At 39.3% G+C, this 13867-nt stretch overlaps 1 protein-coding gene across 2 annotated transcripts in view; it reads right to left on the reverse strand.

Annotated features, from left to right (window-relative positions):
* Positions 1 to 2603: 2603 nt before the first annotated feature.
* TATDN1 (TatD DNase domain containing 1) overlaps positions 2604 to 13867 on the reverse strand; it is a 106314-nt gene continuing 95050 nt past the window's right edge. For both annotated transcript variants that reach the window (XM_053715341.1, XM_053715342.1), the window contains 2 exons: positions 3062 to 3188; positions 2604 to 2752 (listed from right to left, as the gene is read on the reverse strand). In XM_053715341.1, the coding sequence (XP_053571316.1) occupies positions 2650 to 2752; positions 3062 to 3188 (230 nt within the window). In that variant the 3' untranslated portion in view covers positions 2604 to 2649. The remainder of the gene's footprint in view (positions 2753 to 3061; positions 3189 to 13867) is intronic.

Here is a 13867-nt window from a genome sequence, read left to right on the forward strand (position 1 = left end):
GAATCTGGAAAAAAAGCTCCCTTTCCCCTGCTACAAGAGTAGTGTTCTTAGGGACCATAATAGATTCTCTATTGATGAAGATTTTTCTGACAGAGGTCAGGAAAAAAATAATAATTTCTTCTTGCCTCTCTCTTCAGGCTACTGCTTATCCTTCAGTGGCTCAATGTATGGAGGTAATCGGTCTGATGGTGTCTTCCATGAACATCATTCCTTTTGCTTGATTACATTTTGAGAGCTCTCCAGTTGTGCATGCTCAGACAATGTAATGGCGACCATGCGGATCTATCTCAGAGAACAGAGTTAGATCAGTCATCAAGGGACTCTCTCCCGTGGTGGATTTCTCAGGGATATCCGTCTCTTGGCACATGCTTTCGGAGACCTTCCTGGGTGATCGTGACCACGGACTCCAGCCTGCTGGACTGGGGAGCAGTCTGTAACTTGTTAAAAGCTCAGGGCCTTTGGATTCGGGAGGAGTCTGCTCTTTCCATCAACATCTTGGAGTTGAGGGCGATTTACAATGCTCTATTTGCTTGGCCTCGGTTGTCCTCAGCCCAGTTTATTAGGTTCCAGTCAGACAACATAACCTCTGTGGCTCACATCAATCCTTCATCCTTAGACATGAAGGAGGTTACTCTGATTCGTCAGTGGGCAGAGACCCACAATTGCTGTCTGCCATCCACATTCCAGGAGTAGACAACTGGGAAGCGGATTTTCTGAACAGACAGACTTTTTATCCCGGGGAGTGGGAACTCCATCAGGAGGTGTTTTCCAGCTTAGTCCTCAAATGGGGGTGCCAGAGTTAAATCTGATGGCGTCCCGTCAGAACGGCAAACTTCCAAGGTACGGTTCAAGGTCAAGAGATCTGCAGGCCGTTCTGATAGATGCTCTGGCAGTTCCTTGGGTTTTCAGCTTGGCATATCTGCTTCCTCCGTTTGCTCTCCTTCCATGAGTCATTGCTCGTATCAAACAGGAGAGGGCATCAGTGATTCTAATAGCCCCTGCATGGCTTCGCAGGATCTGGTTTGTAGACCTAGTGGAGATGTCATCTATCCCACCTTGGAGACTACCTCTGAGAAAGGACCTCCTGATTCAGGGTCCCTTCCTTTATCCAAATCTTGTTTCTCTGAAGCTGACTGCATGGAGATTGAATGCTTAATTCTAAGCGTGGTTTTTCTAAATCGGTCATTGAGACCATGATTCAGGCTCACAAGCCTGTTACTAAGATTTACCATAAGATATGGCGTAAATATCTTTATTGGTGTAAATCCAAGGGCTACTTTTGGAGTAGAATTAGAATTTTATCTTTTTTTCTTCAGGAAGGCCTGGAGAAGGGATTGTCAGTCAGTCCCCTGAAGGGTCAGATTTATGCTTTATCAGTTTTACTACATAAAGTGTTTGGCGGATGTGCCAGATGTGCTTCTTTTTGTCAGGCCTTGGTCAAAATCAAGTTTGTCTTTAAGTCTATTGTTCCTCCTTGGAGCCTTAACCTTGTTCTTAAAGTTTTACATCTGGCTCCGTTTGAGCCGTTGCATTCCATAGACATTAAGTTGTTATCTTGGAAGATTTTTTTTCTTGTTGCTATCTCCTCTGCTCGAAGAGTCTTTGAACTCTCAGCTCTGCAGTGCATTGTTTCCTCTTCTTGGGCTTTCAAAAATTAAGCGTCTGTGGAACAAATTTGCAAGGCTGCAACTTGGTCTTCTCTACATACTTTATCCAAAATTTATTTTTGCCTGAGCTGAGGCTTCTTTTGGGAGAAAGGTTCTGGTCTTGTCCCTCTCTATTTATCCGTGTCCTCTAGCTTGGGTATTGGTTCACAACAGTAATTACTCAAGCTGTGGACTCACCATATCTTAGGAAAAGAAAAACAAAATTTATGCTTAACTGATAAATGTATTAATATTTCCGGAAATGGTGAGTCCACGGCTCCACCCTTTATTTTAAGACAGTTGTTCTTTTGACTATAACTTTAGGCATCTCTACATCTTGTGTTACTCCTTTTTCTCCATTTCCCTTTAGTCGAATGACTGGGGGTTGTGGGTAAGGGAGTAATACTTAGCAGTTTAACTGTGGTGCTCTTTGCCGCCTCCTGCTGGCCAGGAGTGATATTCCCAACAGTAATTACTCAAGCTGTAGACTCACCATATCAGGAAATAAATAAATTTATCAGGTAAGCATAAATTTAGTTTTTTCCAGACTGGTTCCCATCTTGTGGAACTCTCTGCCTTGTTCCACAAGACTCTCCCCTAGTTTTGAAAGCTTCAAGTGCTCCCTAAAGACTCAACTGTTCAGGGATGCATACAACCTACACTAACCTTTCTTTATACCAGTTCTTCTACTCCATTACTATCCGCCATGAACCCCCTTAGCATGTAAGCATAAGAGTCCAACTGTTTGTAGATCACCTTCATAACGGCCGACTACAACAGTGTGACTCTCGGCAGGGCTCTTTACCCATTTATCCCTATAAATGTTACCTTGTATACCGCCTATGTTTATAGCACTGCGGAATCTGGCACTCTACAAATAACCGATAATAATAATATATATATATATATATATATATACACACACACAGTTTCTTACATTAATAATAAAAAAGACCATTTAATCAGTAATTCCTTTATTATTCTTAAGTGCAATATTTTGATCCTATGCTTCTGGAAAAAACACTTTCATTGTGTTCTGATAGAGTGTCCTTGATAAATCCTGTGGGTCCTCGTCTCTTGCTGCGGCCATAATCTCCAACACTTGTCTGCAACATAAAACGTAAATACAATTTGCAGAAGACAATTAGCTTCGACAACTACTTAAATTTTTATTTAAATCCATTTTATTTTTTTATACCTGTAAAGAATTCTTTCTATATGAAAGTGTTGCAGGGGTACAGTGATGCTGGACTTTGAATTTGACAAGTATTTTTCTTTATTCAAAGTAGTGTTCACATAAAAAAAGCTAATACAAAATAGGTTTTTGCTACTAGCGAACTTGTTTCGATAAAGATAACTTTAAATAGTATTTATTCTAATTTTATTTTTTTACTTAATGAACAGAAGATACTTACATAATGTGGCAGGGTTCATTTCTGTCTTTCAAACAGTGACCTATCTCCCACTTCTTTTTTGTTGGGAAAGTTGTTCTAACATATTTTGATCCGGCATGTGTGTTCTTTACACCACACCAGGGAGCATCTGTTGCATAACAACCAAGGAGAAGATTAATTATACTCATATTGTATCATTTGGATATATATATAAAGTTAACTTGTATTTTAATCAAAGGGATATGAAACTTAAGTTTTTTGTTTTTTTTATGATTCAGAAAAGCCAATCAGTTTTAAACAACTTTATAATTTTGTTATCAAATATTCTCTCTCTCTGTATCTTTTGTTGAAAAGTGGGGGCATACGCTCAGTAACATGCACTTGTCTAGAGCACTATAAGGCAAGAATGTTATCCATTTACAAGACCCACTAGGTGTTAGCACTATTTCCTGACATGCAGTGCTGGACACCTTCTTAGGCATCTCTTCAACAAATACCACAAAAAAAATGTATGTTCTGTCTGAAACACACAAAAAAATATATAATTTGGGTTTCATATCCATTTGAAATAATGGTAAATCCTAGCGTTTCAAAACACTAGGATTTACCATTGCCAGAAATAAGTGAGCTTAAGTCGAGTTAAACCCCCCCAAGTATTCCCAAAGTAGCTATATTGCAATACTAAGTGCCTACAGCCGCCCACAGAAAAAAAATTAAAATTCTCCCCCAATGACGTGACGTTTCCACCTCTTAGCCAATAGCTGTGCTAGCCATCCGGCACAGTGCTGGGAAACGCTAAGATTTACCATAATTTTAACAAACAAATTTTGCCATTAATGGTTTAGGTTTTTTTTTTTTGATGCATGTCCCTCTGCTTAAAATAATGTAATGTGAAAATGCTGTCTATGCCATTTATATGTAACTGGAAAAGTGCATCTGTGGGTGGTTGATTTACAAAGCAATGTGAAACAAAAGGAGTTGTATGGCTGTTCCAGTTTAATAATTAGAGTGAAAGAAAATTAATTTTTAAACTGATTTTTTGTTTATTTTTGTTTGGTTTTGTTGAACCCTGGGATAGCACATAAATAAAAAAAATCATGGCACCTTAAAATTAGTCTTGCCATCCGAAGCTGTGAGCCCACAGTGCCTTGCTGCCAGAGATTGTACCTGCAACCCTCAGAATAATCTCTAGTCTGCATCTGGTTACTACAATGCCTAGCATGAGAGGAGAGCTGAAACGTTGTCCCCTGCGTTCTGCTCTCTTCTTGATCCCCAGCAGTGAAAAATTGCACTGGAACCCAATGCAATCCAAAGGCTGAGCTCCTTTTCCCAGTTCCCAACAGTGATGTACTGCACAGGTAGCCAGTATAACGTTCCCCCCTCCTGTTTCCTGAGCCCCAGCAATGAATTTGTAAGAGTGTAAGCAACATAGAACAGTGGGCATATTTGTTATACTGTACAAAAATGTTTACTGTGTCTGAAAGCTAGAATTAAACAGACAATAATTTAAGATGAATAGTTCTTGGAAGGGAATGAGGTGCATTTTTTTTTATTAAATGTTTTTTAAAAGCCTATCAAGTTGTTCAAATTGTATGCACTCTGAATTATAAAATAGAAATGTTGAGTTTCATAATTATTTAATGCAGTGGTTTTTATTAGGCCTCCCTAACAGGCCAGATTTTCAGGATATCTGAAATAGAGCACAGGTGAAATAATCAGCTGATTAGTAAACATGGATAGCAACCTGCTCTCACCCAAGGTAATCCTAAAAAATCTGACCTGTGAGGGAGGCCTGAGGACAGGTTTGGAAACCCCTGGTTTAATGCTACAGGATACAAAGATATTTTAGATAATTAAATGCTTCCAACATTGTGGCAAGTGTTCCAGCATGACAAAGCTATATCCACTAGGACATGGTTTAATGAGTTTGGTGACCAGGAACGCGAGTTGCCTGTTCAGAACCCTGACCTCAACCACTTTGAACCCCTTTGGGATGATTTGGAATGCCAATTGCAAGCCAGCCCTTTTTGTCCAACATGAGTGCCTGACTTGACAAATGCTCTTTTGGATAAATTGGCATAAGTTTCCACAGACGTACCTTTCCAGAAGAGTCACAGCTGTTATATGTGCAAAGGTGGGGCAACTTAACTCCATATTAATGCCCATCCAACAAGCTCAAATAGATGTGATGATCAGGTAACCATATAGTGTATCATTATAATATGTATTGAGACTCCATTCAACCCCCTTTCCATGGAAATGCACTCCCCCTGCAAGTATTTCATTGCTATAACATATTGAGTGTGCTTGTAACGGTTATATCTGTATGTCTGAGTATCTGTGACATTACAGACTTTAAAGGTAATTTCTTTCATGTAATTGGCAAGAGTCCATGAGCTAGTGATGTATGGGATATACAATCCTACCAGCAGGGGCAAAGTTTCCCAAACCTCAAAATGCCTATAAATACACCTCTCACCACACCCACAATTCAGTTTTACAAACTTTGCCTCCTATGGAGGTGGTGAAGTAAGTTTGTGCTAAGATTTCTACGTTGAAATGCGTTTCTCAGCATTTTGAAGCCCGAATCCTCTGAGTACAGCGAATGTCAGAGGGACGTGGAGAGTATTACCTATTGAATGCAGTGATTTCCCTAACGGGGGTCTATTTCATAGGTTCTCTGTTATTGGTCGTAGAGATTCATCTCCTACCTCCCTTTTCAGATCGACGATATACTCTCATATACCATTACCTCTACTGGTAACTGTTTCAGTACTGGTTTGGCTATCTGCTACATGTGGATGGGTGTCTTTTTGGTAAGTATGTTTTTATTTCTTAAGACACCTCAGCTATGGTTTGGCACTTTATGCATTTATATAAAGTTCTAAATATATGTATTGTACTTATATTTGCCATGAGTCAGGTTCATGTATTTCCTTTTGCAGATTGTCAGTTTTAAATTTGGGAAAGTTAATATTGAGAAATATTTTTCTTACCTGGGGTGTAGTAGTGTTGTTTTAATTTGCGGGCTGTCTTAGGCTCGCGGGTGCGCTAAATGCCACACTTTATTGTATCATTCTTGGCGCATTAATTTTTTGACGCGAAAAGGCACGTCCATTGACGCAAGTTCGTCATTTCCGGCATCGTAGTTGACGCAGGGGTTCACACAGGGTTGCGTCATTAGTGACGCAAGTGTGTCACTTCCGGACATGGTTGGCGCCCAAAAAAATTCTAGTTACGTTGTGCGTCATACTTGGCGCCAATTTTTTTTCATTATTTATTGCCCCATTGCTTCTGCCTCTTGCCTTTTTCTAAGTCAGAGGGCTATGCTATTTGCATTTTTTCCCATTCTTGAAACTGTCATATAAGGAAATTGATAATTTTGCTTTATATGTTGTTTTTTCTTTTACATTCTGCAAGATGTCTCAATCTGATCCTGCCTCAGAAGTATCTGCTGGAACTTTGCTGCCTGACATCGGTTCTACCAAACCTAAGTGCATTTGTTGTAAAATTGTGGGGTTTATATCTCCTAATGTCATTTGTAGTAGTTGTCATGATAAACTTTTACATGCAGATAGTGTCCATCTGTAATAGTACATTACCGGTTGCAGTTCCTTCAACTTCTAATGTACATGATATACCTGTGAATTTTAAAGAATTTGTTAATGATTCTATTCAGAAGGCTTTGTCTGCATTTACACCTTCTAATAAGCGTAAGAGGTCTTTTAAAACTTCTCATAAAGTTGATGAAATTTCAAATGACCGACAACATAATGAATTATTCACTTCTGATGAGGATCTATCTGATTCAGAAGATCCTTCTTCAGACATTAACACTGACAAATCTACTTATTTATTTAAAATAGAGTATATGCGTTCTTTGTTGAAAGAAGTGTTAATTACTTTGGATATTGAGGAAGCTAGTCCTCTTAATAATAAAACTAGTAAACGTTTAAATGCTGTTTTTAAACCTACTGTGGTTACTCCAGAGGTTTTTCCTATTCCTGATGCTATTTCTGACATGATTTCTAAGGAATGGAATAAGCCAGGTACTCCTTTTAATCCTTCTGCAAGGTTTAAAAAATTGTATCCTTTACCAGCGGTTGCAATAGAGTTTTGGGAAAAAAATCCCCAAAGTTGATGGGGCTATTTCTACTCTTGCTAAACGAACCACTATTCCTATGGAAGATAGTACTTCCTTTAAATATCCTTTAGATAGGAAGCTTGAATCTTATCTAAGGAAAGCCTATTTATATTCAGGTCATCTTCTTAGGCCTGCAATTACTTTGGCTGATGTGGCAGCTGCTTCAACTTTTTGGTTGGAGAATTTTTTTTTTTATTTTTTTTTTATTGAGGTTAAAATAGCATATAAAAAATAGTCTCATCAACCAGGTTACAAATAACAACATACAACAGTGTGACATGACAAGTCAATCCAGGCACCTCATTTTTTGTTTCATAGATTCATATCGTCCCCAAACAAACAGGTCCAATCATGGGACCAAAAATTGTATAAAACCATTGAGGACATGTTAATAGAATTAATAGTACTAAGTATAATTTCAGTGTATATGAGATAAAGGCAAACTGTGGATTAGACATTCGTTGACCTAATATAAAAGCACAAGGAGGACACCAAAATTACTCTACTAACTTCAGTCGAATTCAGACATAGTGAGCTGATAAAAGTGATGTCCTCAGTTGCAATCATAAGCAAAAGTAGATATTAACACTGAACAGTTGTAGAAACATAACAGTAGTAAACTATTATTTTAAGAAAATCTTCAGGGAGCCAGGAAATCATAAACTAAGCTAAATTTCCTGAATTTATACACAAATACTGGAGAACACTTAGTCATGGCTCTTCGGGCTAGGCAGAGGCTACTTAACTCTGCCAAAAATAGATGCGGAGGAGAAGGTATTCATCCCTTACCGCACAAGAGTGGTGGGAGGCAGAGGATAAGCCAAAGATAGTGTGCCCATTCATTGCTTCTTTACAAAACCTTAGAATGAAACCATCCTAGGGATGATGAAAAATTAATAAGGAGAATCCATATACATCCATTTCCCAAGGGCTCACAAGATGAATGTTATTATATAAGCGCTGCATATTGTTAACTATAGAAATGTGTATATCCTGAGCACAATTCTACATAAAAAACAACTAAATGACAATACAGTCTTATCACTTGAAATAGGGCTCTGCAGTGTGGGTAATGATCAATCCAAAATGATAATACAAATGCAGGTACTGGTACACAGACATTTCTGACAGGCTTATAGTTTAGGATATTCAGCTAAATGGCAAAGCTTGTATAGGAATGTAAGAAGTGTGGGGTCTGCATGGTTTCAGGACATACATTATCATGAAAGCAGGATCACCACCCCTACCGGAGCCAACAGTATAACTTCTAGTACAAACAATTTGCAAGTTCATTCATATATGGGGCCTTACTAAGCAGCATTCAGGCTATATAGATGTTGGGGAAACTTGTTGCATATAATGGATATTTTTCACCATTGAACACGTAATAAACAGCCAACAAGAACTTAAACTATAGAAAAAACAGTTAAATACACTGATAGGTAGCTAGTCCTCAACTGAGTATCTGACAACAGGTCTTCATGCATACGGTGGTATATTTACCCACAGTAAAGAAGAGGGGAAAAAAGGCATATCAATATAATTCCTAATCGTCTCAGTAGAACGAGTTAGGTGTTAAAAAGTTCAGGTTGTATAGTCTGCCTATCCTGTTTGCATGGAAGAAAAGTTAACACATCCAAGGCGAGACTCCCGGACCTGCAGGTGAAAGAAGCGATCTTCCTCTAGGCCTTCAGCCTTTGATTTCACAGTGGCCGCATCAAGTCTTAGGGGTGGAGTGATTTCAGGACGCTTGTAGGAGACCCGGGTACTACATAGGTATCGTACGTACCCTATTTGAGTTGAAGAGAGCGTCATCCGTATATCAAGACCCTCAGTGGACTTTATGTCTGTGGCTGACCTTTTAATTGCTCCACTAGCTGCCTGCTGGATGCTAGCCGCATCTTCTGAAAAGGCGATAGGGGTCAGGGATGCCGGCTCTTCACATCCGTTCCTCTGTGGATAGACAGGCTCACGCTGCGTGTGCATTTGGTCTCCTTTGCTCTGCCCGCTAGTCCCCATGCAAATCAAGGAGTCAAACATGGCCGACCACATACGCATGCAGCGTAGCTGTACTTCAAGGCTGTCAAATCTCCCAAGTATATTTCGCTCAAAGTCTGACATCAGTCTGTAAATATCAGCACCAGCCATCTCCATTCTCTGAGCTGTCTATCCTCTGGCACTTTAAATAGGGAAATTATTTGAGGTTGGTAGTTCCTCTCCCGCTAGCTGGAAAATGGCCGCTTCTCTGAGGTCCCAGTAGTAATCGTCACAGAATATGCTTAAATTCTAGGCTTGCTGGAAATTTTAAGTCCCAGGGCTTTTTGATTTCGTTCCACAAGCCTGCAGACCCCTTATTGTAGCACAAAAAGCTGGGCTGAGCAGTTAGGTAAATAATTATTAATAGTATATAGCCGGAGCTATGCTGACATACAACCGCTCAGTTCCCAGGCTTGCTCCGCCCCCCTTGGTTGGAGAATTTAACGCAAGAAGAATTGGATTCTGACATATCTAGCATTGTTCGCTTACTGCAACATGCTAATCATTTTATTTGTGATGCCATTTTTGATATTCTCAAAATTGATGTTAGATCCATGTCTATAGCTATTTTAGCTAGAAGAGCTTTGTGGCTTAAATCTTGGAATACTGATATGACATCTAAGTCTAGATTACTATCTCTTTCTTTCCAAGGTAATAATTTATTTGGTTCTCAGTTGGATTCTATTATTTCAACTGTTACTGGGGGGAAAGGAGTTTTTTTGCCTCAGGATAAAAAAACCTAAGGGTAAATCTAAGGCTTCTAATCGTTTTCGTTCCTTTCGACAAAATAAGGTACAAAAACCTAATCCTTCCCCCAAGGAATCTGTTTCCAATTGGAAGCCTTCCTCAAATTGGAATAAATCCAAGCCTTTCAAGACACCAAAGTCAGCCCCTAAGTCCGCATGAAGGTTCGGCCCTCATTCCAGCACAGCTGGTAGGGTGCAGATTAAGGTTCTTCAAAAATTCTGTCCAAAATCAATGGATTCAGAGCATTGTCTCTCAGGGGTAAGGAATTGGATTCAGAGTAAGACCTCCTGTGAGGAGATTTTTTTTTCTCTCATGCATCCCAGTGAATCCAGTAAAAGTTCAGGCTTTCCTGAAGTGTGTTTCAGATCTGGAGGTTTCAAGGGTAATCATGCCGGTTCCTTTTCAGGAACAAGGCCTGGGGTTTTATGCAAATCTATTCATTGTCCCAAAGAAAGAAAATTCATTCAGACCAGTTCTGGATCTGAAAATTTTAAATCTTTATGTAAGAGTACCAACTTTCAAGATGGTAACTATAAGGATTATTCTGCCTTTTGTTCAGCAAGGACATTATATGTCTACAATAGACTTGCAGGATGCTTACCTTCATATTCCGATTCATCCAGAACATTATCAGTTCCTGAGATTCTCTTTTCTAGACAAGCATTACCAATTTGTTGCTCTTCCTTTTGGCCTAGCAACAGCTCCAAGAATCTTTTCAAAGGTTCTTGGTGCCCTACGCTCTGTAATCAGAGAACAGGGTATTGCAGTGTTTCCTTATTTGGACAATATCTTGGTACTAGCTCAGTCTTTATGTTCTGCAGAATCTCACACGAATCAACTTGTGTTGTTTCTTCGAAAACATGGTTGGAGGATCAATTTACCAAAAAGTTTTTTGATTCCTCAGACAAGGGTCCCCTTTTTAGGTTTCCAGATAGAGACAGAGTCATGGACATTGAATCTAACAGACAAGAGACGTTTGAAATTGGTTGCAGCATGTAGGCACCTTCAGTCTCAGTCATTCCCTTCAGTGGCTATGTGCATGGAAGTTTTAGGCCTCATGACTGCAGCATCGGACGCGATTCCTTTTGCTCGTTTTCACATGAGACCTCTTCAGCTTTGCATGCTGAATCAATGGTGCCGGGATTATACAAAGATATCTCAATTAATATCCTTAAATCCCAATGTTCAACACACTATAACGTGGTGGTTAAATCACCAGCGTTTAGTAAAAGGGGTCTCTTTTGTTTGGCCAACCTGAACTGTGATCACAACAGATGTGAGTCTTTCAAGTTGGGGAGCGGTTTGGGGATCTCTGACAGCACAAGGAGTTTGGAAATCTCAAGAGGCGAGATTACCAATCAATATTTTAGAACTCTGTGCCATTCTCAGAGCTCTTCAGTTTTGGCCTCTGTTGAAGAGAGAACCGTTTATTTGTTTTCAGACAAACAATATCACAACAGTGGCATATGTCAATCATCAGAGTGGGACTCACAGTCCCCTAGCTATGAAAGAAGTATTTCGGATACTTGTTTGGGTGGAATCCAGCTCTTGTCTAATTTCTGTGGTTCATATCCCAGGTGTAGACAATTGGGAGGCGGATTATCTCAGCTGTCAGACTTTACATCCAGGGGAGTGGTCTCTCCATCCGGATGTGTTTTCTCAGATTGTTCATATGTGGGGTCTTCCAGAAATAGATCTGATGGCCTCTCATCTAAACAAGAAACTTCCCAGATACCTGTCCAGGTCCAGGGATTCTCAGGTGGAAGCAGTGGATGCGCTGACACTTGCTTGGTGTTATCAACCTGCTTATATCTTCCCGCCTCTAGTTCTTCTTTTGAGAGTGATCTCCAAGATCATCATGGAACAATCGTTTGTGTTGCTGGTGGCTCCAGCTTGGCCCCACAGGTTTTGGTATGCGGATCTTGTTCGGATGTCCAGTTGCCAACCTTGGCCACTTCCGTTAAGGCCGGAACTACTGTCTCAAGGTCCGTTTTTCCATCAGGATCTCAAATTATAAAATTTGAAGGTATGGAAATTGAACGCTTAGTATTAAGTCATAGAGGTTTCTCTGACTCAGTAATTAATACTATGTTACAAGCTCGTAAATCTGTCTCTAGGAAGATTTATTATCGAGTTTGGAAGATTTACATTTCATGGTGTTCTTCTCATAAATTCTCTTGGCATTCTTTTAGAATTCCTAGAATTTTACAGTTTCTCCAGGATGGTTTGGACAGGAGTTTGTCTGCAAGTTCCTTGAAGGGACAAATCTCTGCTCTTTCAGTTTTATTTCACAGAAAGATTGCTAAACTTCCTGATATTCACTGTTTTGTACAGGCTTTAGTTCGTATTAAGCCCGTCATTAAATCAATTTCTCCTCCTTGGAGTCTTAATTTGGTTTTGAAGACGTTACAGGCTCCTCCGTTTGAGCCTATGCATTCTTTGGACATTAAACTATTTTCTTGGAAAGTGTTGTTCCTTTTGGCCATCTTTTCTGCTAGAAGAGTGTCTGAGCTATCTGCTCTTTCTTGTTAATCTCCTTTTCTGATTTTTCATCAGGATAAGGCGGTTTTGCGGACTTAATTAAAATTTTTACCTAAGGTTGTGAATTCTAACAACATTAGTAAAGAAATTGTTGTCCCTTCCTTGTGCCCTAATCCTAAGAATCCTTTGGAAAGATCTTTACATTCTTTGGATGTGGTAAGAGCTTTGAAATATTATGTTGACGCTACTAAAGATTTCAGAAAGACTTCTAGTCTATTTGTTATATTTTCTGGTCCTAGGAAAGGTCTGAAGGCCTCTATTTCCTTGGCCTCTTGGTTAAAACTTTTGATTCATCAAGCTTATTTGGAGTTGGGTCAAGCCCCGCCTCAGAGAATTACAGCTCATTCAACTAGATCAGTCTCCACTTCGTGGGCTTTTAAGAATGAAGCTTCAGTTGATCAGATTTGCAAAGCAGCGACTTGGTCCTCTTTGCATAAATTTACTAAATTCTACCGTTTTTATGTATTTGCTTCTTCTTAAGCAGTTTTTGGTAGAAAAGTTCTTTAGGAAGCTGTTTCAGTTTGATTCTTCTGCTGCTATTTTAAGTTTTTCTTTTCTTCACTTATATTTGGGTTGTGGATTATTTTTTCAGCATTTGGCTGTTAATTATTTTTTATCCCTCCCTCTCTAGTGACTCTTGCGTGGAGTTCCACATGGACTCTTGCCAATTACATGAAAGAAAACTTTTATATAATAATTTATGTAAGAACTTACCTGATACATTCATTTCTTTCATATTGGCAAGAGTCCATGAGGCCCACCCTTTTTATGGTGGTTATGATTTTTCTCACAATTATTCCAAATTTCTTTGTTGATGCTTTTTACTCCTTTCTTTATCACCCCACTACTTGGCTATTCGTTAAACTGAATTGTGGGTGTGGTGAGGGGTGTATTTATAGGCATTTTGAGGTTTAGGAAACTTTGCCCCTTCTAGGATTGTATATCCCATACGTCACTAGCTCATGGACTCTTGCCAATATGAAAGAAATGAATTTATCAGGTAAGTTCTTACATAACTTATGTTTTACCTGTCTGCTTAATGTGATACTATATAAGGGTCATTATAGTGAAAATAAAATGCTCTAAGTCATATAATTTTACAAAGGGGTTAAACAGCTGGATGGGAGTGGGAAGGGGTTAAAGGGACCATAAACTGAAAATTAAACATTCATGATTCAGATAAACATGAAAAACATAATTTATGCTTACCTGATAAATTCCTTTCTTCTGTAGTGTGATCAGTCCACGGGTCATCATTACTTCTGGGATATTACTCCTCCCCAACAGGAAGTGCAAGAGGATTCACCCAGCAGAGCTGCATATAGCTCCTCCCCTCTACGTCACTCCCAGTCATTCGA

This window comes from Bombina bombina, chromosome 5 (genome assembly GCF_027579735.1).
Source record: "Bombina bombina isolate aBomBom1 chromosome 5, aBomBom1.pri, whole genome shotgun sequence".
Classification (NCBI taxonomy): domain Eukaryota; kingdom Metazoa; phylum Chordata; class Amphibia; order Anura; family Bombinatoridae; genus Bombina; species Bombina bombina.